This window comes from Drepanopeziza brunnea (genome assembly GCF_022702325.1).
Source record: "Drepanopeziza brunnea f. sp. 'multigermtubi' strain 214-2 chromosome Unknown ctg2, whole genome shotgun sequence".
NCBI classification, from domain to species: Eukaryota; Fungi; Ascomycota; class Leotiomycetes; order Helotiales; family Drepanopezizaceae; genus Drepanopeziza; species Drepanopeziza brunnea.
In genome coordinates, this window is record NW_027094065.1 from 1,481,835 (window position 1) to 1,502,551 (window position 20,717).

A 20,717-nucleotide genomic window follows, 5' to 3' on the forward strand; every position below is an offset into this window, starting at 1 on the left:
GAGTGAGTACAGGTTTGATTCAAATTCAGCTATAAACCTAAGGTGATCCACCAGCCATGCCAACTTTTGGGACCGTCTCCAAACAATATCGTTAGCGGATGATCAGCTAACTGTCCAAAAGCTCTAGCATTCCCCTTTAAAGTGTTTTTTCTCGTTCTCCAGGTGTTCCAATAATTTCCCAACTCCTCCAATCAAGAATTCTGTTTGCATATTCTTTCAACTCATCCCTTGTTCTCCAGCATTTCCCCCACAAATCGTAGTCATTGTTCTGCACCGCTGCAAGTGGAATAGCCATTGTCATCTCTTCAGTGCGTGCTGAGAAATAACCAATTGAAAAGCGTAATGCCTTCTCCGGGTTTTCTGACACTATTGTCGTGATATACTCCAAGATCTCTCTTTCTTCTCGATACCATAGATTCTCATAATACATATAGTTTACGTGTGGGATCCATACTTTGGTTGCCTCTTTAATCTTTTCAAGATCTGCTTCGAAAGCGCAATACCATTCCCATTCTCGGCCCCACCAACTAGCAGGCTCATTTACTATTCAAATTATTAATTCCGCGCAGTAATCAACGATTTATAAATATAAATCAACTTACCCAAGTGAAGGCCCTTTCCCATCTGATCATAGAATCTTTCATAGTCCTTCTCCTCTGTATATGGCTTGTTATGCTCATTGACAAAATCGGCTTCCTCCTATAATTCGCGTCATTGATATAAGCTTGTATTACACTCCGTAAATCAAGTAAAACTTACCTGAGGAACAATTCGATAACCGAGAAGTTCTCTCCCATAAGCCCCGTTAAAGAGAAAGCTCGAGGCTAGTAAGATCGAGCAAATAGATTGCGACAATATAGACATTTTGGAGTTTATGAGTCTTTCGGTGGTGCGAGCTGACGACAAGGAACAATCTTGCAAAGGAAGAAGATAGTAAGAAAGGTGATAGATTTAACATAGTGCAAAAGGAGACATGTAAATGTCTTTTTTTATAATATATGTCAGACGTATTCATTTTACTAATATTAGTAACCGAATTTGCAATTTTTCCGTCGACTATAAATAATCGTGCGGCTAATACAATTTTTTTTTGCCTTGGAGATCATCTTAAATACGAAATCGAATTTACACTTAGCTAACTATTTTTAGTATTGCAATATCTTTTCTTGATGCTGGCCGCACGAGTAGCCTTGCCATACAACATAGGTACGTAATAGGTACTAATCGTACCCCTGGTCTGAGTACTAGTCAGAGGCAGGAATGCGGTTCCTAGTACCGGTACCCTTCAGTAAGACGGTCAATTTTCAGTAGTACGGTCAACTTTTTCGTAATTTTTCTTTTAACACATATATCTATTACAATTTTTAATAGAAAAATTAATTTTGAAATATTATATTATTCTTTAATAATAGACCTATTTGAAGAAATTTTTCCATCAAAAATTAATAGCATTTTTCAACGCGATGATATTCGAATATTAACGTCGTCGACGGTATTTGAATAACTTTCAATTAAGCAAACAATTAAATAATTAAGCAATTCCAAATAATTATATCTAAAGTTCTAGACAACCATAATCGCTAGTATCGAATTTATATTTTCTTCTTATTTTCAATAGCCCAAAGCAATAACGGATTGATCGGTAAAAGGTTATAATGAAATAGGCGGCTATTTAAGTAGAGATGCGAGGCTTTTAAAATAATCGGCGCACTTTAAAAAATACGAGGAATTTGCAAAAACCGATCGATTTATTATTGCTTGAAGCTATTAAAATTGAAAAAGAATATAGATTCCAAGCTCATGGTTATGATTTTTAAAAGGTTATATATAATTATTTGTAATAATTGCTTAGTTATTTAGAGCCTGTATGGCTCGCAGATGCAAGCCAAGTTGCACCACCAAAATATTCTTGCATCTCCAAGTTGCACGTCAAGATGCAAGAATTGAGCAATCTGTATGGCTCGTGCACGTAAATCTTGTAAAGTGTGCATTTGACCTTGCAACTTGCAGTTGCACCATACAAATCGAAGTTGCAGCAAAAAGCTCTAACTCCCAAGTTGCAAGCTCAAATTATTTACTTAAATAAAAGTTATTTAAATAGCTTAATCGCTAATCTGGCCCCGCAAGGCTCCTTGCCCTTCTTGTGCACAGGATGATGCATTAGCCATGGCGTCCTCGATATATCAAAGCCCAAAAATGTCACCTCTTCTGAGGTTTCTATTTACTCCAGCATCAAAAAGCAAGTTACATAATATCACAATAGGAATTTGCATCCTCAGTATTATTTCGATTCAATAGCGTAAGTCATTTACTTCTCTGCCAAAACCTGCTTGACAGCATCGAGTACCTGGCCATGGATAGCTAATGGAGCCGCCACCACACCCTTGTTCTCAGCAAGAGTCCGGCCTTTGCTAAAATCTAACCTCCTTCCTAAGGCATCTGTGACTTGCCCCCCAGCCTCACGGACAATGAGATCTCCAGCAGCATGATCCCAGATCTTTTCTTGGTATGTAGCACTCGTTGGTAGTCTGAGATAGATATCACCAGCTCCTCGGGCAATCGAAGCATACTTTGCTTGCGAATCCATCCTTACACTTTGCTTAGTGACACCGAGCTTCGTCGCAATGGCGAACTGGTCTCCGTGCGACGAGTGCCCAGCTTCGACACTCTCGCAGAATGTTGCCTGCTCGAGATCCTGCACGGGCTTCATCTGGATAGCCTGGCTCCTGCCCAAACCAGCAGCGCCCAACGGTCTACTGATAGCTCCTTGTCCCTTCACAGCAGCAAACAGAACCCCCTTTCCTTCGGCGTCTGTCTGATCCACGCCCGACTCGGCCGTCAACGGAGCTGCGTCATCAATTGGCAGGTTCGGGCAACCCAGAACTCCAACCTTCACATCTCCGTCAACCATCAGTGCCAGGCATACGGCGTATTGCCCACCTCTCAAGAAGCCCTTGGTGCCGTCGATAGGATCTAATGCCCAGATCCTGCCCTTGTTGCCTCCAGCGCTGTTTCCGGCATCAATCGCATCCAGCATAGCGTCCAGCGACTCGATCGGTCCTCCAAGGACCTTCTCTGCTTCCGCATCGTTGAGCTTAGCGTCTTTTACCAACGCCCATATCTGATCCCTCAACTTCGTATCCTCTCTCAAGGTGCTGGCCTCCTCCTCGCCCACGACCTGGTCATTTGGGAAGTTCTTCTTGATGGCGTGGATGATGAGAGCCTGCGCGCCAAAATCGCCAATCGTAACTGGCGAGGCGTCATCTTTGGAGATGGTGCCCTTGGCTTTCTGTTGGAAGACCTTCTTGGTAAGGAGCGTTGCTCTCTGTACGGCGAGCTGTGCGACCTCGAGTTCCTTGGTGTAGGATGCCATTTTGGTGGTGGTGAAGAGGGGTCGTGGTGGGGGTTTTAGTAGATGGTTTGAGAGGGAGGAAAGGCGAGGCCAGAATTTCGTGAGGGCGGCCAGAATTAAAACAAGTATAGTAGCGATAGAGAGAATGTGACGAGTGATTAGAGCTGGAGGAACTTTCCGAGGATTTGATGGCATTAGAGGGTTTAGTCAACTCGGCGGAACTTGGAGAAAGCCGGGAATTCTCTTTGCGGGGATGTTCAACACCCAAGCTCCTGCAGCGCAAAGCCACCGTCGCAAGGAGCAACCGTCGATTCATTGTCAGCAGCCGCAACGACTTAATGTATAAAATATTGCGTACTGCACAAATCCTCACGCTGAAGAAGTTCAGATCCAACGCCTACTATGAACGTAACGAAACGCAAATTTAATGCCCTCCTCAATGGAATCGGCAACAAGTCCACCATATCATTGTCAAAGGAAGTGAACAACAGCGAAGTCGACGTCGACCTGTCGACCACCAACGACGCCCAGTCAAAAAAACGAAGGATCAGCAATCCAAAGAGAGTTTCGAATAGCATATCCTCCTCTCTTATGAATACCGCGAGAGCCACGATCATGAATCACAAAAAATCAGCCTCAATGGCACACCCGGTGGCGTCAACGGAGCCTCCCAAATATGCCCCATGGGACCGCGAGGAGTTCCTCAAGCGCTTGAAATCATTCTCAAATATTACTGAATGGACGCCAAAACCTGAGAGGGTCAACGAGGTGGAGTGGGCGAAACGAGGCTGGGTCTGTCAGAAGCGCGAGAGAGTGCGCTGCTGCCTCTGCAACGTGGAGATCCTGGTCAAGCTCAACAAGAAGGTGGTCGATGGCAAGGAGGTCGATGTGCTTGTTGCGGATAACATTGGTGGGTCCTACTGTTGAAGCTCTAACATATCTACTAATACTGCCCAGAAGCTGCATTGGCAGATAAGTACGTCGAGTTGATCATAACCTCACACGATGAGAGCTGCTTGTGGAGGAAACGAGGATGTGATGGTATGTCCCTCTGTTCACGTTGGTAGATACCTGGCTAAATTCATAGACACCATATTCAAGCTACCTCTCAATCACGCTCCTACGACCATCGAAGCACTCAGCAAACGATACCAAGAGCTCCTCCAGAGAAGCGAACATCTGCCATATCTCTTCAACATGCGACCTCCTCCAGAACTAGACTTGGAACTTGTCCTAAGCTACCTCCCGCCTGCCTTCTTTAGCAACCCTCCTTCCACGGGAAATACCAGCAGTGCATCGGCGGATATCAACAAGGTTGCCTTTCTAATGGCTTTGGCCGGATGGCAAGGCTATGTACATGAGCGACTTGGTGACCAACCTGCGTCGGCATCTTGTCACGCCTGCTTCCGGGTTCTCGGGTTCTGGATCTTCAAAAGCAAAGAACTGAACGAAGCTGGAGAAGAAGTCAGGGGAGCAGCCATGAACTGCCTTGATATCCGGAAGCAGCACAGAAATTATTGTCCGTGGAGCAATCCCGCATCTCAGAACGGAAAGAACCCCGCCAAGAGCTCTACAAGTACTATGGCCGGTTGGGAGATCGTGGTGCGGATTCTCAAGAACGATCATTATTTGAGGACCTCGAAGGATGCTCAAGCAGGAAAACCTCGCCCATCACCGAAGGCAGTGGTTGCCTGCGAGGCGGCGCCAGCGGAAATAGACGACGAGGATGCAAAGAGTATCAGGGATGAAAAGGATAAGGAGCGATGGGCGAAGCTGAGAAGGGTCAAGAGCTTGTTCGACACCAAAAAACGGGGAAGAAGCAATACGGCGGGCAAATCAGCCGGGGCCTAGTCAATGGGCCGGATCTGTAATTGCACAAGTGCATGGGAATGGATCCTCACGGAACTCTGGCGTTATGCAAGGTGTGATAGGAGCTCGAGATACCCATAGTGTAGTGAATCAATGTAAAATACAACCCACTGCCGACTATTAATGTTCAGCACCCCGTGACCGGGCGTTTCGCATGCTTGATTTGCCACCGATGTTGTCATGGGCAACAACGCGACTTTTACGACCTCCCACCACGACTCCCACCAACGACTTCTTTCTCATAACATTCACGAAATAGGATTCTGGAGAACAAAAATACGTCCATCTGAGCTTCATGAAGTAGCTATATCCTCTGTCTATGGTCAGAGATATCTGCTAATACCAACCGAATAGAAGTTCCTTCACCCCGCACAATTCGCTGTCAGCCCCTCCGACATCCAGACAGCGGGCCCCGGGCTCCTCGAGTCAACAACCAGACCTTCCCCGAGCCCGGCATTCTAAATTAAAGCATTGCGACTTGGGCCCTGTTCAACCCGAGCCACTCGACTCCCCAGACCGCAGCATCACCCTCAGCGAACTTGGGAACTCCAGCTCGCTCTTTTCCTACGATTCTCCGGCGTCTTTCGATTTCGGCTGTGCGGTGACGGTCAAACCTGGAAATACCGACCGCCCAATCCCGTTTGTCTTTGGCATATCACCAGCTCCTGGACGGACGCGTGACGACAATATGGTCAACGAACGATCGCCTGCGAAGAAGCAGTCAGAGAGTCCTTATGCCCCGAAACCCTTCTCTTCCGTCCCTCAATTTGGACAGCCGACAATGCCATCATCTCCCCTCCATAGACCTCCGGCGAAGGACGCTATGTTCATCCAACCAAAATCCCGCCCAGAACACCATAGAGAGGCTGAAAGACCGGGTAGGTGACTATGTCAACTTATACCTGACACTTCCGGAAGCTGATAAAATATTCTAGCACATCCTCATCTACAGGCCGCAAAGGACGTCATCAATCGACATATAATCGATCCTCTCATGCCTAGAGCGCCAGCAGACTTTCAACCAGGTCTCAAATATACGTGAGAATGCTCCATCTCAGGCTATGATTCAACAACTGATATGTATTAGTCCTCCCAAGGCGAATGCCAGCGCGTATCGAGCACCTGCCCCTCAACAGACTCAGTACACGACCACTAAAGCCGCACCCAAACAAATGTTCGGCTCGATGGGTAGCACGTCTGGTGGTTTCCAAACTGTCAACCCAGGTATTGATAGAAGTAATTACATTGATCTTACCAAGGATGGCTACAGAGACCCATACGATGCCTCAGCAGCTGTTGACTCGCATGAATCATTTACCTTCGTGGATCCCGCAAAGGCACAGGAGGACCTCAAGGCTTTGTTGGAGGGTGCTATCGAGGATGAAGACGATTTGCCTAGAACTCGGTCTCGCAAGAAGAAGAAGGACGACGATGTTGACGGGCTCTTGGAAAAATGGAAAAGCCTCGGAATGGGAGGAGATAACAAGCTCGCAGTTGCCTCTGACGATGAGGAGGAGGAGGACGATGATGGTACTGTTGAAGGCGTCAAAGTCAAACTGCTTCCTCATCAAGTAGAAGGTCTTGAATGGATGAAAGGCCGAGAACTTGGTACTGGAAAGAAAGGAGCAAGAGTCCCGAAGGGTGGAATTCTTGCTGACGACATGGGACTTGGCAAAACCCTTCAATCCATCTCTCTCATCCTCACCAACCCAAAGCCTGCAGACGAAGCTACTATCACCGAACGTAAGTTGCCTTCAGGCTTGGAGAAGACTACCTTAGTTGTTGCCCCTCTTGCTCTTATCCGACAGTGGGAGGCAGAGATCAAGGACAAGGTTGAACACTCCCACTCGCTTAGAGTCTGTGTCCATCATGGTCCATCACGTACCAAACGTTTCGCGGACCTCAAGAAATTCGACGTCGTAGTGACAACTTATCAAATCCTGGTTTCCGAATTTGGTGGCTCTTCAGAACATGCAGGTGGCGTCAAGGTCGGATGTTTCGGTCTACACTGGTATCGTGTCATTCTTGACGAGGCCCACACCATCAAGAATCGTAATGCGAAAGCCACTCAGGCTTGCTATGCGTTGCGAAGCGAGTACAGATGGTGCTTGACTGGTACACCCATGCAGAACAACTTGGATGAGCTACAGAGTCTCATCAAATTCCTGCGTATCAAGCCTTACGATGATTTGAGAGAATGGAAGGACCAAATCGATCGTCCACTGAAGAATGGTAGGGGAGATGTCGCTATCAAGCGTCTGCGGCACTACCTGAAGATCTTTATGAAGCGCCGTACCAAGGAAATCTTGAAGAAGGATGGGGCTTTGAATCCAGGAGGGAAGCCATCAGCCTCCGGTGGAAACAACACCACTGGATTCAGAGTCACCGACAGAAAGATCGAGAAAGTCTTCGCCGAGTTTTCGCCTGAAGAGCGTCACTTCTATGAACGTCTCGAACAACGTACCGATGCCAGTATTGAGCAGATGATGAGTGGTGAGAAGGTCAACTATGCCAGTGCTTTGGTTTTGCTGTTACGTTTGAGACAAGCATGTAACCATCCGAAGCTGGTTGCTGGTAAACTTGCTAAGGATAGCGAAGCTTTGTCTGCTGAGACTGGCAACCCGAAAAAATCGAAGACTTCAAATGAGGATGCGGATGTTGACGAGATAGCAGACCTTTTTGGAGGTCTTGGTGTCGCCTCCAAGAAGTGCGAGGTTTGCCAGCTCGAGCTGGGAAAAACTGCTATCTCCGAGGGAGCTATCAGATGCTTGGATTGCGAGACCGACCTCATGAATGTGGCTCAGCACAAGTCAAAGAAGGAGAAGAAGAATAGGCACAAGGAACACCGCCATCGTGAGAAAAAGTCGGAACCTAAGCTTCTCACTCGTAAGCCGCGGAACCGTAATGTTATCGAGGACAGTGATGATGAGGAAGAAGATGATGAAGGATCCTGGGTCGTAGGCAAGGACAAGCAAGGCCCGTTGACGCTTGGTAAAGCCGGTGGGTTAGCCGACGAGAATGCTGAGGGTGGAGGCGAGTGGCTCAATTCAGAAGATGAAGAGGATTCGTTCCCGGATATCAAGGACCTCCATCAACACAAGCCGAAGAAGGAAGCTGCTGATTCTGACGACTCGGAGGAAGATTCCGATTCTGCCACTGACTCGAGCTCTGACTCAAGCTCTGACGAGGACTCAGAGGTGGAAGATGAGTTCGATTCTTCGTCCGATGAAAAGGCACAACTCGCAACTATCGTCACATCAACTAAGATCACCCACCTCATGAAGATTCTTAACAGGGAAGTCGACGAGCACAAGTTCATCGTTTTCTCGCAGTTCACGTCAATGTTGGATCTCATTGAGCCCTTCCTGCGCCAACGGGGATTCAAGTTCACTCGCTATGATGGAAGTATGAAAAATGACATGCGAGAGGCCAGTCTTTCAAAGTTAAGAAATGACAAAAATTGCAGAATTCTGCTTTGCAGTTTGAAATGTGGATCTTTGGGTCTCAATCTCACTGCAGCAACCCGTGTAGTTATTCTTGAGCCGTTCTGGAACCCTGTAGGTATTCAAATCCACTCGATGCGCTTCCTTGCTAACACACACACAGTTCGTGGAAGAACAGGCCATCGATCGTGTCCATCGTCTCACCCAAAAGATCGACGTAATCGTCTACAAAATCACTATCAAGGACACAGTAGAAGAGCGTATTCTCGACCTCCAAGAAAAGAAGAGAGAGCTTGCAAATCAGACCATCGAAGGTGGCAAGGGTGGTGCAGGCAAACTCGGCATGACGGAAATTCTGCAGCTATTCCGCCGAGATGCAGAGAACACTGCTCCTCATTTTCCCACCGATCGCAAGTATGATCTTGGTGCCAAGCCTAGAATATTAAAAGAGTTCCCTACCGTAAGCAGTCCTGGATCTAGCCGGGATGTGACGGCTGCGAGAGAGAAAACTTCCAAGGCGCGTACGAGTGCCACTGCTAGCAAAGAGGATGCTGTGTATGGCCGACGATGGTAGATTCCTTAATTAGAGATTATGTATGGCGCGGTTCTCATCAGGGCCGTATCAGAGATCTGACTTTTGCTTTCGTTGGAGTAGAAGGGGATTTGTTTACTTTGGGTGGCGACCTGCGGTGCATGATGATGATCAGGGATGATCGATACCTATAGGGACAGAGTCTTTGAGCTGGGGAAGGCGTCTAGACGATTATTTGAATATATGTACATTGAATAATCCTTGTCTCCGATGGAGTGCTTCTGAGCTTTGAACTGATTAATTATTGTTGCCTTTGGCCTCAGCACGTGGGCAGCCCTCTGCAGCATCTGGGATTGCCCCCAGTTCACCATCCCCTCTCCTAGAACTGATATAGCGTCGTCTAACATATCGAGATGCAAATAGATACATGTCTATGGCGAATGCATGCGTATGTTCTCTCCGGCCCCTACCACCCTCGGGTGGCCTAGATAGACTTGAAAACCTCCGGCACGACACTGGGCCTCCGGCACGACACTGGGCCTCCAACCTCCGTGAATTCAACGGAAGCTACGGATTCCCTTCGGCGCAAAGACGGTAGCCCAGCCTATCCAGAAATAGGTATATATATATGTATGGCGGTGCTGCTCTGCACTGCACTGCTCTGATCTGATACCTGCCATCGGGAGCTACTGGGAAGTGTACAGTACCAGATGCCGCTGCCAGCACAAGCAGCTGGGTTTGGGAAGAGAGCGAGTGAGTGAGTGAGTGAGTGCTGGACCGACCAGAGAGACAAACAACAACAACAACATACACAAACGTCGACTGGCTTCTCTCTGTCTTTCTGTCTGCCCTCTATCGTCCTCCGATACGTTTCAGTGCCTTACCGATGGAGAAGAAGCTCTGAATATCCATTCCCGTACTGTACAAAGATTGCGAAGAACCGTTCGTTCAGGCTCGACGGTAGCAGAGCAAAGAGAAGATGAAGACGAAGACGAACCAGCCCGTAACGACGGACAGGTCGCTCGACTCGTCGATCAATCCCTCTCTTCACTTGTTTCTGATCGATCGAGGTACTTGCTTGCCGGACGAGCGACGGGAAGCCCGCGCATTGGTACTGTAGTAGGCAAAGCCCGGCCTTCTAGCTTACGGATTATTGAAAAGTCTTGGTTTGTTCTCAAGACCCTGCTTAGTACTTTCTGTGATGTAAGCTTTGAAGAAGGGTCTTCCAGCTTGTTTTGATCGCTAGGCTTCTTTGCTGCAGAGGGGAAGGGGGTTGTTGATTCTTGGTTGCTCGCTCACGAATTGGATTGCCATTATGATAGTTGATCTCTGGTATTGAGGAACGCGACGGCGAGTCTCAACGCTCCTAAAGTGGACAAGGTCTTTCGAGTTATAAAAATTTGACCGTAAAGAGGTAGTAAGTAGACTTGAAGAGAATCATAAGGTCTTATAGTCTAGATTGCATAAGAGGGACCTCCTGTGAAGAACATGCTACTAATCGCTATGCAAAACACTTCTTTACTAACCGAGCATCTTTCTCTAATATACCTCAAGAACATATCTCATTTCTTCCTTTAGTCTCTCAATCTCCTTGCGAGGGTCGATCTTCTTGCCACCAGCCTTTGCATCCCTAGCAATAGCCTCCTCAAGGACTTCGGTAACATCGGGAACAGGCCACGTCGGCCCACAGAGGTAGAACGCACCCTCCTCTTTGATGTACGCCTTGATGATCTCGCTAATAGTCTGCCGCATGCGATCCTGGATGTAGATCTTCTCAGGCTGGTCACGAGAGAAGGCTCGGCCAAGGAGGGTGATGACACCGGCATCTTGGTAAGCCTCCCATTCCTCGCCGTAGAGGTACTCCTCGCGCTGATGACGAGACCCCATGTACAACAGGATGGAGCCGATTTCCTTGCCCTGTGCCTTTTGCATGGCGCGGTGTTGGACGAAGGCGCGAAATGGAGCGAGACCGGTTCCGAGACCGGCCATAATGAGAGGGGCGGTATCCTTGGCGGGGAGCTTCATTACGGACGGCTTGACGGAGGCAGTGACTTTTGCTCCAATTTGCAGTTGGCTGAGGTAGCGGGTAGCTTGGCCGAAGCGATCCCGACCCTTAGTATCGACCCAATTGACGACGACAATCATAAGGGCTACGGTAGTAGGACCGACCATTTGACTAGAGGCAATGGAGTACTCGCGTCGTTTCATTGGAGAGATAATTTGGGCGATGTCGTGGAAGCTTGGGTGGGCAGACGTGAACTCCAGGAGAACATCAGCGTAAGTAATTGTGTCCACTTCAGAGCGACGCTTGAACATGTTGGCGCCTTCGGGGCTGCCGAGAGTAAGGAGTTCCTTCTTTTCGGCCTCATCGTCGGCGAACTCTGCGAGAGACTCGTAAAACTTCTTTGGTGGCTTGCCAAAGATGTCGATGTTCTGGACGAGGGACTGGAACACAGTTCTGGTTTCTAGGACATTTGGATCTTCGCGGGAGGGAACCTCGACGACATCTTCCGCGTTGAGACCATAGAAATTCATGAACTCAACTACATCATTGATGTCGTTCTCAGCATGGATACCAAGAGCTTCGCCGATGTTGTAAGTGAGACCTGAGGAACCCAAATCAAATTCGATGTGGAAGATGTTGCGGTCGTAGGTGAGAGGCGTTAGACGACGGTTTTCCTGAACAGTGATCTCGTATGTCTTGGTGGAAAGATCTGGCCTGAGAGCACTCTTAGTTCCATATGCTTCCTTGAACGCAAGACCTTTGGCGACGGATTGCCAGTTCCTGAGGAGAGCGGGCTCTTCAAGATCCTCCTGAGCGAAGCAAGTGAAGCTGCTGGCCTTGATGTTACGTGGAAGCTCAGGGGACTCGGAATCAACATCGACCTCAGCCCAGGATTCTGGAATCTCGATTTGTCGGACAACATTGTCCAGATCAGCAGCAACCTCATTCAGTAGATCTTCGGTGCCATTGACACCGGCGAGCCTCTGCAAGCCAGTCTCCCAGAAGTCAAGCCGTGCGACTTTGAGGAATGCCAATTCGGTGACCAAAGTTGTCACGGCTACATCCTTCTCTACTGCAGCCGAGAGAGTTGGGTCCAAGATGAACAATTGAATGCTTCGGAACTTGATCTCGTTGCGCACAGCAGACGAGAGCTTCTTCTCCAAGTCTTCGTCCTTCACACCCGCAAGCGTCAGAATCAAACATCCACCAGTCTTGAGGTTTTTGACGATATCAATCTCCTTGAGAAGTTTCTCCTCCCCGACGACGGCAACATCAGCTTCTTCGATGGGGTAGAAGGATTCAACGGATTTCTTTGATGTGCGAATATCAGTCCTCACGGTGCCACCTTGCACCAGACTGTCATGTGTCTGGCTGACAACCACATTGATAGCAGAGTCTTCGGATAATAACTTGCTAAGTGCGACTGGGGCAGTCGAAGCAACGGAGTCTTGTACATCCCAAAATGTGTATTGCTCGATCCCAAAGGTGCTCAGAATCTCTACCAGGTTGGCATTCTCGAGAGACTTGACACCACAGTGCTGGAAGTACGAGGCCATGGTGTTCGGTGTCAAGACGTCTGCGCGCGAGTACTTCAAATCGACAACGGCAGGTGGCGCGTTCCACTTGTCTGAGAGAATGGTTGCAGCAAGGACATCCTCGTACAGGTTCGAATGGGTTGAGTTATCAGCAACTGCAGTCTGGTCCACAACCTGACCAAGAACCACAATATTCGTAACTGATGCAGGCAGTGCCTTCAAGAAGGCCTCCTCAGCGAAAGGTCTGTAAACCCGAACAGTGACAGTGCCAACCTTGTGTCCCACTTCAGACAGCTTCTCTGCGACTTGACCCGCGATAGAGCTCTCGACGCTACCAAATACAACCAAAACAGTCTCAGCGGCGTTACTACCACGGTATTCGAAAAGACCGTATGCGGTACCGAGCTCATTATTGAACGCATCTAGGATATGACCCGCCTTAGTCTCTGCATCAGCTCTTTTGCTAATCTTTGCAACCTCCTTCAAGACATTGTTGTATGCAGAGTCAAGGCCCGAGTGATTGAGCACATCAATCACTCGCAATGTGTCACGTCCGATATTGACACCATCGTAGATATGAATAGTTGGCAGAACGGTTGCTAGAATAGTTGAGAAGAGGGACATGTGCTGAGCTTCATATGGAGATGAGCTGGCAATGAGGCCAAGTCCCAATTCCTCGGCAACAGTCAGTGCCGTCGCGTAGTCAGTCACAAGGCCTTGGGCTCCGCCTGGGGCATAGTCAACCGCCGCCACATGTGCAACAAATGGGTTTGCGACCGAGTATAGAAGGGAGAGCTGATCAAGGGTCGAACGAAGATTGTGCAAGCTCGAGGAAGAGGCAAGCAAAGACTGAGGGATGTGTCGCTTGGTCAAGTCAAAATCGTTGGAGAACATATATCCCAAAGCGAACGATCCAGCGCCAGAGCGTGTCTGCAGAGGCGTAACTTTTGTAGTATATCCATTGGCATTTCGGAAACCCGCGGCGGACCAGTCCTTCACTGCAACATCCAGATCAAAAGACTCGGGGGAGTATGAGAAGATACTGTCGGAGAGGGCGTATGCGACCTGCTGGACCAAGGTCTGCGCGGTGAGGTAGGTAGGCCCATCAATCGCAGAGTAGGCAATTGGCTGGCCAAAGGGCAAGGTCGCGGACTTTGGGGTAAACTTGTTGAAGGTGGGGGCATCGTCACCAGAAGAGTTCCAGGTGCTCAAGAGAACATCGCCACCTTTAGGTGCCTGCGATAGAAGATCAGGGGAGCTCTTGGGTCGGATTTCCATGATGAAGTGTGTGTACTTACCTGGCTTTTGCTGGTTGAGTTGACAACCGAGACAACACTGTCGGCTTTGCGTTTCATCCCTCGACCTCGATTCGGGGATAAGGTCGGGGACTGGTCCAGGTCTATCAGATGCATTGGTTCACCCATAGCGTACTATGTCGAAGTGCAGCTTAAGATAAGTTTTAACAGACAAGAACAGACCAGACCAGATATAAGATGGATGGAGGGAATAGTGTATATCAAGCCCTCGAGAGCAAAGGAAATAATGGAGAAGAGGAGTGCAAGAGAGACATTAGAAGCGGCAGAATCAATCAATGTTCTTACAGTACGAAAGGAAACCTAAGCCACACTTAGTCTAGCTTGACTTGACTTTGCATGAAAATGCCATTGCACCAACGTCTGCGCATTTACCTATTAGTTTACCTATCAGTACACCTACCAGTATTAGTCAGTATTCCGTGGCGAACTCGCTGGTCGAGTCCCAGACAAAGGCGATTCTGCGTGAAGATTCCGAGTCCGACAAGCACGCCTTCGCGCCTGACTTTGACGGGCCCGGATAAACATCTCGGCCGGCCTCCTATGACTCGTGCAGCCCTTGCCTCTGACTGTAATCCGATCAGGGGTACCTAATACAGTAGAGGCTTATCACAAGGGACCCGAACACGGAATGTTTATTTCCAAGTCTTCGTGCTTCGTCAAGCAAACTTCACTATCCGTACGTACGGAAAGTCAAGGTCCCCCAGCTACAGATGCACGTATCGCTTGGAGCATTCTAAGCGAGTAGATCCAAAACAACAGCTTCTCCAAAACGGAAATTGAAAAGCAAAAAGATTCGGGATCAGAATCGCATCCTTGACCTTGATTGTGCAGTCTCTGTCCTCTGAACTTGGTCCTAGGAAAATCACGAGATCAAAAGAATCGTTGAGATGGAATAGGAATAGCAATGGGATTACCAACCGTATATACATATATATATATATATATGTATACAAAAGGACAGCTTTGAAAAGGAGGCGTGGCAGTCATTGATTGATTGAGACGACGTTCCCTCCTTGCATTATAGAAATCCAAATACTTGTTGTTTTTCTTGCTGCTGTTCCAAAGGACTGACATGATATGACATGACATGCTAGCGACCTTACACTAGCGCTCCCCGCCATAGATGACGTATCTCCCAATTGACAGCTGCCCCCCTTCTCAAAAACAAGTCTGATCAGGCCCAACCTCGCCTCGTTCATAACCTAAAAGGTAAAAGGACAATAAAAACACCGTGCTGGTAAAGACTCGATTTTGTTATCCGTCCATTGAAGCCATTACAGTCGAGGATCTCCACGACCAACATCAGTAGAGGTAGGTAGTTTGCACTACCGACCGACCTTGTACAGAACACAAGACTAACCTCAAGCAAGCAGAGCACAAAACCTGCCTCGACCCCAAAAGCAAAGCCTTCACTCACCAAACGAAAAGGTAGAAGTAGAAGAAGAAGAAGAAGAAGAAGAAGAAGAAGAGGAGGAAGAGGAAATGTCACCAACATCCATCCTCCGCCTGGCAGCCCGGCAATGCGCCCGCCCTCCACGATTCCACGCTCCTAAGCACCTCATCGCGGCTCCAGCCCGCCCACTGTCCCACTCTGCGATCCGGGCATACCCTAGGAAGGACAGCCAGGACAAGGACAGCATCGACACCGAAGCAACAGAGTACAGCAAGTCCGGCTCCGACGACGCGGCCGCGAGACAAGAGAAGGCTGCGTTTGATCCCAGCACGACGGATCCACAGCAGGAGAAGGAGATTGCGGGGGCGGGCAACGAGGTATGTGACGCTTTTGATCGATGGTGGGAGGGGAAGTGCTGATAGTGGGTATAGGAGTCGGGAAACCCATTGGAAGTATCGCCTGCGAATCCAGAGGTATCGAAGCAGAGAGGACAGCAGGAGGGTGGTGCTGAGAGCTCTCCGGGAAAGGAGAGGCAGAGCGGAGGGGGGAGCCCGAACAAGGCTAGCAAGCCATGAGTTTAGGAAGGGACATATGAGGATAGGTAAATCTGGTGTCGAATAAGAGGGGAAAACCCCGGCATTGAGCATTACAGGAAAAGTGCAGAACAAACCTAGCAAATGGCATCCTCATACTCCTATCCACAATCCCAAAATTTCCATCCAGCGCTCGCCAGTAGGAGAAGCATATGCTAACTCCCTAGGCCTTCCACTCCGTCCTCCCCAAGCGCACGATATCACCCATGCCCACCTCCCACACCTTCGGCTTGCCCCCCTCTAGAGTTTGCAACGCAGCACTCACCCCAGCCCTCGCGACGACCTCGGCATCCTGCGCCCAGAAGTCCTTCAGCACCCCTCCGCTGATAGCCCCCAACCCTTTCGCGAGCCCATTCAGCAGCCCCTCGGCCAGCCGAGTCTCCTTCCGACTGCCCACCAGCAAGCCCGGGCGCAGGATAACGGTGTGCTCAAAGTCCATGGCCTTGACGGCGTCCTCCAGCTCGCCCTTCATCTTGGAGTAGGGTAAGCGCGACGCGGAGCTGGCGGAACCGCTCGAGACGAGCACGTAGATCTTCACGCCGGCCGCCTTCGCCGCCCGCGCTACCTCGACGTTGAGGTCCAGGTCGATCTTGCGCTGGTTGTCGATGCCGCCGGCTGCGGCCCGGGTCGTGCCCAGCGCGGAGAGCAGGATATCGGGAGCGGGCTTGACGGACGCGAGGGAGCTTGCCCACTGTGCCGTGTCGGCGTTGATGAGGGGGTGGAGCTTGGGGTCGGTGGAAGGGGGCTGGCGGCGGGCGATGGCGTGGACGGAGGAGATGGATGGGAGGGACAGGAGGGTTGAGAGGATTTGCGAGCCCTGTCTATGTATTAGATAGGTGGTTGCGTGTCGTGTGCGAGGTGGGATTGCTACATACGACCAGGCCAGTTGAGCCAATAATTGCTATGCTAGCCATCAGATCCTTCGTAGATTGGGGTCAAGGTTTTTATGTTGTTGCGATGATTAGCAAAGTAAGGTTTGCTTTATATCAAGATCCGGTAAACTAGATCCAGGTGAATTAGGTGGTGATAGGAAATGGAGAGGAGAGCAGCTGTTACCTAGTGGTTGATAAAAGACGGCATCGTATGTCGTCTTCCGGCCCTATCCTGGCAAGGACAGAATAGCTTGGCCATTACTGCGCGTATGCTATCCGCAGCTCCGCACGGGAGGAATCTTCTATCCTTGGGATAATCCCCGACCCTTCGAAGGAATAAGCATTGCTGGGGGGCTGTTATGGTTTGCGGAGTAGATCGCAATAATCTCCGTACTACTACTACTTACTAGGTAGATCGCGGCAAAGTTCTGCACGTACGTAAATGCAGCCGAGGCTTGCCGTAAGAAATCGGTTTTGTTTTTGTTTACTTTGCATACACTAATTGTAAAAGAAAATGACTGACGGCATTAGAGGCGGATGACAATGTCACCCCGACTCCGAGTCCGCATCCTCGGTATCAAGGGCTACTCGACATTTGATAAGACCAGGGCAAGCTTGAAGAAATGCAAGATAGGTGGTGTAGATCGCTCAAAACCTATAAAGCCAAGTATACACTCGGGGAACGAGCGAGCGAGCGAGCATACCACCGTGGTCGAAAACACACTACTTGCCAGCAGGAAGGTGAGGTGAGGACCGTGGAAATCCTTGCCAGTGGCTTCCGTGAAAAGGGATACTGCCCCTGATCAGAGAGAGAGTCAACACGGCGGAACATGGCAAAGTCTCGTTACGGGCCATCCATTCGTCTTTACGGCGCTCTCCACCATGACACCCCATCCTAGTAAGTATGTACAAGAAACCAAATCATTTCCAACCAAGCCCAGCTGCACTTAAGGGAGCGGACGGCCAACGCCATTAGGTACTACAAACCGGAACCAATAAAACGCAATGCCGTAGCCAGAAACGCAGCAACCCAAACCCAAACCCAACCCAACCCCGCCCAAGAATCTGAAAGTTTCATGCGAGCTTGTTTGTATTCTCACAAAGCCATCATTGCAATAACCGCAACGATTCCAGCGAAAAAGCTGCCCTTCAGCACCTTCTCCTGGCCGACAAGCGTCTCAGCCCCACTCTTGGATGTCCCGGTGCCTGAGCTTGATCCTTGGGAGAATCCAGTCCCACCAGAGTTGCTTGCCGAGTCGGTGCCAGATCCAGAATTATCCACCGGAGTGCCCGTCGCCGCAGCGGCGATGGAAGCGGCGTTGGAATCCGGCGAAGAGTGGGTGTCGACTCCAGCTGGGTCACCTCCAGAGATACCCGGGATAGACTCGGCGCCTGCAGTTGCCGAGGCCATTGTGGCTGACCCTGTTCCAGATGCCTTAACCGGCTTGCCAGCATCCATGTCGGTGCCGGTGCCTTGGAAGGAGGCGAGGACAGTGGGGTTCTTCCCATCGACAACAGTGTCGTTGGTGCCTGCATAGCCGTTGTAAGTGTAAGAAACGCCATTGTTGGTCCCTGGAGCCTTGGTTGCATTATAGCATGAGATGGTTACGGACTCGAAGGACGCGTAGTAGTATCCGTTGGTCTGGATGTCTTGAGAGTTCCAGTCGACAAGTCCACCAGCCCAGTCAACAGTGCCCTTCCCGTTACTGGAAAGTCCAGCGGGCCAGAGGGAGAGTTGAACACGAGCAGGTGTTTGAGGATACTTCCATTGACTGGCAGTCGCATTCCAGGTGTCGGATTTCTTCAAGGTACGTCCCACTTGTCCGTCAATCTTCCATGTGACAGTATCTGGGGTCCAATCGATCTCGTAGGTGTGGTAGTTATTGAAGGTATCCGAGAGCGAGATGTTGACCCCGTTGGCGTCTATTTCGGATCAGCGAGTTCCTTCAAAATGTGCTATCATAATAACCTACAATCGGGAATCCCCTGGAAGTAGTAGTTAGACTGGGCTTGCTCCAAATCAACACCAACGAACTCGTAATCAATCTCGTCCTTGACATCCGAGAGCAAAATGAATGCAGTCACAACGCCAGCTCCTCTGCTAGTCTTGAACTTCGCCTGCACATTCCCGTACCACATGTACGACGTGCTTGCCAGCAGGGTGCCGACAGTTTCGGTCGCCATGGTCAAGAGAACGTTGTTATTGTATGCGACTGGTTGACCGCTAGACACCCAATCCGCCGAGTCCGCATCGCCGAGGTATTTGGTGTTAGGTGAAACCTTGCTCAAGTCTTCGAATGTGTGAGACTTGCTCTGGCAGACGGGCGCGGGCACGCAAGAGTCGAGCTGGAACGACGATCGAGGGTCACAGCCTCCCAAGCAATATGCTCCTACACCACACGATCCGTATTCTAGGTTGCGCACGTCAGTCAGTACATGCTTTGCTTGAATATGCCTGCTTCTTTTCTGTGAAAGACCTACGTGAGCAGCATGGTGTGGCCGAAGGGCATTTATTATCGAGACCGCAGCTGGGGGCAGCGGCCAAGACGGTCGACGCAGAGGCCAACAGGGCGAGGTGGAATAGAGTCGAGGCGCGAAGCATGTTGCGGATAAGAAGGGAGCCAAGAAAGTCAGATTGCAATAAGAGTTTGTTCAGAAAGTCTGTCGACGCGACGGAAGAAAAAAAGCTTCGGTCAAGAGCAGATCGAATAGAAAAAACGGTATTCTAGCAAGAGGCTTGGGAAATGCGATCGGGTGGCGGCGTCTCTCCTGAGAACGAGGGAGGGGTGAAGGAAATCAAAGGATTTGTTGATATTGTCTTTCTATCAGTAGCGAGCGTGTGGTCCCACGAGGGCAATCGGACTGCGAGTCCTGTTCGTTCGAGTCGAAGCTAATCGATTGTCGATTGTCGAGGACCGCGGAGTTCCCGTTGTCGTTGTTGTCGTTGTCGTTGTGAGCGAGGGTTGCTGAAATGGATGGACAAACAGGGGTCAGAGCTCTCTGTTAGTTGCAACTCACTTCACGGGTCCAAAACATAGCCAATCCAAATCTATCGTCTCCTGAAATGAATCCGATTTCCTTCGTATGAACGTCACCCTCCTAGCTGCCCACCCTTCGCGGATGGCTCAACAAAGCGGCGGCGAGCGACTCCGTAATGTAGGTACTTGTACTTTCTTTTGTTTCCAGTTGAGACATGTCACTCGAATCGGCAAGCGGCATGAAAACATAATTCAAGTCAACAAACCATACGCTACGAACAAAGAGAAAAGCAGGCGGACAACTGGTATACTCATATGATGCATGACATGTGGCTGGCAACTCAAGCTTCCCGTGCATCTTGCTCAGGTGAAGCACGACATAATGTCAACCCGTTTTCTGCTGCAGCGGAGATTATCATCGCCAGTACCCACTCCGTCTATACGGACCGTATACATTTGCTGACCTGACGACGACCGACGAACCGAATCGCATTTCCCAAGTTCTCGCTATATCTCCATTATCAATCAATTGCTTCATTCTGAGAAACCTGCAAAGCATCACAGTGTTTCTATCTCGGCTACACCATGTCGGACAGAGCCTCGTACCTCCCTCCTTGATGTTTGTTTTTGGCGACATGTCATCTGCCGCCCGCTCTTAGATCGGCGTTTTAGATCGAGACCCTCGAATAGATTCAATCTCCCGAGTGGAGCCTGTAAGGCTGTTGGATTTGGATCCTATCGACGGCAGCTTTTGTATAGGTCCTGGAAGATGCAGAAGCAAGAGGCTTCAAGAGTCGAGATCTCTCTCCCTTTCCTATCTCCTCCCATA

General features: G+C 49.6%; 8 protein-coding genes across 8 annotated transcripts; 3 read left to right on the forward strand and 5 right to left on the reverse strand.

The window, feature by feature from the left end:
* Positions 1–136: 136 nt before the first annotated feature.
* Positions 137–864, reverse strand: L3040_001563 (uncharacterized protein; the record flags this gene model as incomplete). The annotated part of the gene is made up of 3 exons (XM_007294237.1): positions 137–543; positions 603–699; positions 760–864. 3 exons carry the CDS (start codon positions 862–864, stop codon positions 137–139), a joined length of 609 nt encoding a protein of 202 aa, XP_007294299.1.
* A 1,444-nt stretch (positions 865–2,308) lies between these two features.
* L3040_001564 (uncharacterized protein) lies at positions 2,309–3,373 on the reverse strand (the record flags this gene model as incomplete). Its single annotated transcript, XM_007294238.1, has 1 exon — positions 2,309–3,373. One exon carries the CDS (start codon positions 3,371–3,373, stop codon positions 2,309–2,311), a length of 1,065 nt encoding a protein of 354 aa, XP_007294300.1.
* A 381-nt stretch (positions 3,374–3,754) lies between these two features.
* On the forward strand, positions 3,755–5,203 carry L3040_001565 (uncharacterized protein; the record flags this gene model as incomplete). Its single annotated transcript, XM_007294239.2, has 3 exons — positions 3,755–4,262; positions 4,310–4,393; positions 4,440–5,203. The coding sequence occupies 3 exons, from the start codon at positions 3,755–3,757 to the stop codon at positions 5,201–5,203; spliced, it is 1,356 nt and encodes a 451-aa protein (XP_007294301.2).
* Positions 5,204–5,516: 313 nt separating this feature from the next.
* Positions 5,517–9,238, forward strand: L3040_001566 (uncharacterized protein; the record flags this gene model as incomplete). The annotated part of the gene is made up of 5 exons (XM_007294240.1): positions 5,517–5,521; positions 5,576–6,099; positions 6,157–6,259; positions 6,309–8,778; positions 8,828–9,238. The coding sequence occupies 5 exons, from the start codon at positions 5,517–5,519 to the stop codon at positions 9,236–9,238; spliced, it is 3,513 nt and encodes a 1,170-aa protein (XP_007294302.1).
* A 1,497-nt stretch (positions 9,239–10,735) lies between these two features.
* On the reverse strand, positions 10,736–14,160 carry L3040_001567 (uncharacterized protein; the record flags this gene model as incomplete). Its single annotated transcript, XM_007294241.2, has 2 exons — positions 10,736–13,972; positions 14,035–14,160. The coding sequence occupies 2 exons, from the start codon at positions 14,158–14,160 to the stop codon at positions 10,736–10,738; spliced, it is 3,363 nt and encodes a 1,120-aa protein (XP_007294303.2).
* Positions 14,161–15,175: 1,015 nt separating this feature from the next.
* On the forward strand, positions 15,176–16,020 carry L3040_001568 (uncharacterized protein; the record flags this gene model as incomplete). The annotated part of the gene is made up of 5 exons (XM_007294242.2): positions 15,176–15,180; positions 15,333–15,363; positions 15,426–15,480; positions 15,566–15,822; positions 15,877–16,020. 5 exons carry the CDS (start codon positions 15,176–15,178, stop codon positions 16,018–16,020), a joined length of 492 nt encoding a protein of 163 aa, XP_007294304.2.
* A 181-nt stretch (positions 16,021–16,201) lies between these two features.
* On the reverse strand, positions 16,202–16,952 carry L3040_001569 (uncharacterized protein; the record flags this gene model as incomplete). Its single annotated transcript, XM_007294243.1, has 2 exons — positions 16,202–16,855; positions 16,914–16,952. The coding sequence occupies 2 exons, from the start codon at positions 16,950–16,952 to the stop codon at positions 16,202–16,204; spliced, it is 693 nt and encodes a 230-aa protein (XP_007294305.1).
* A 1,054-nt stretch (positions 16,953–18,006) lies between these two features.
* On the reverse strand, positions 18,007–19,512 carry L3040_001570 (uncharacterized protein; the record flags this gene model as incomplete). Its single annotated transcript, XM_007294244.1, has 3 exons — positions 18,007–18,833; positions 18,884–19,321; positions 19,392–19,512. 3 exons carry the CDS (start codon positions 19,510–19,512, stop codon positions 18,007–18,009), a joined length of 1,386 nt encoding a protein of 461 aa, XP_007294306.1.
* Positions 19,513–20,717: the final 1,205 nt, after the last annotated feature.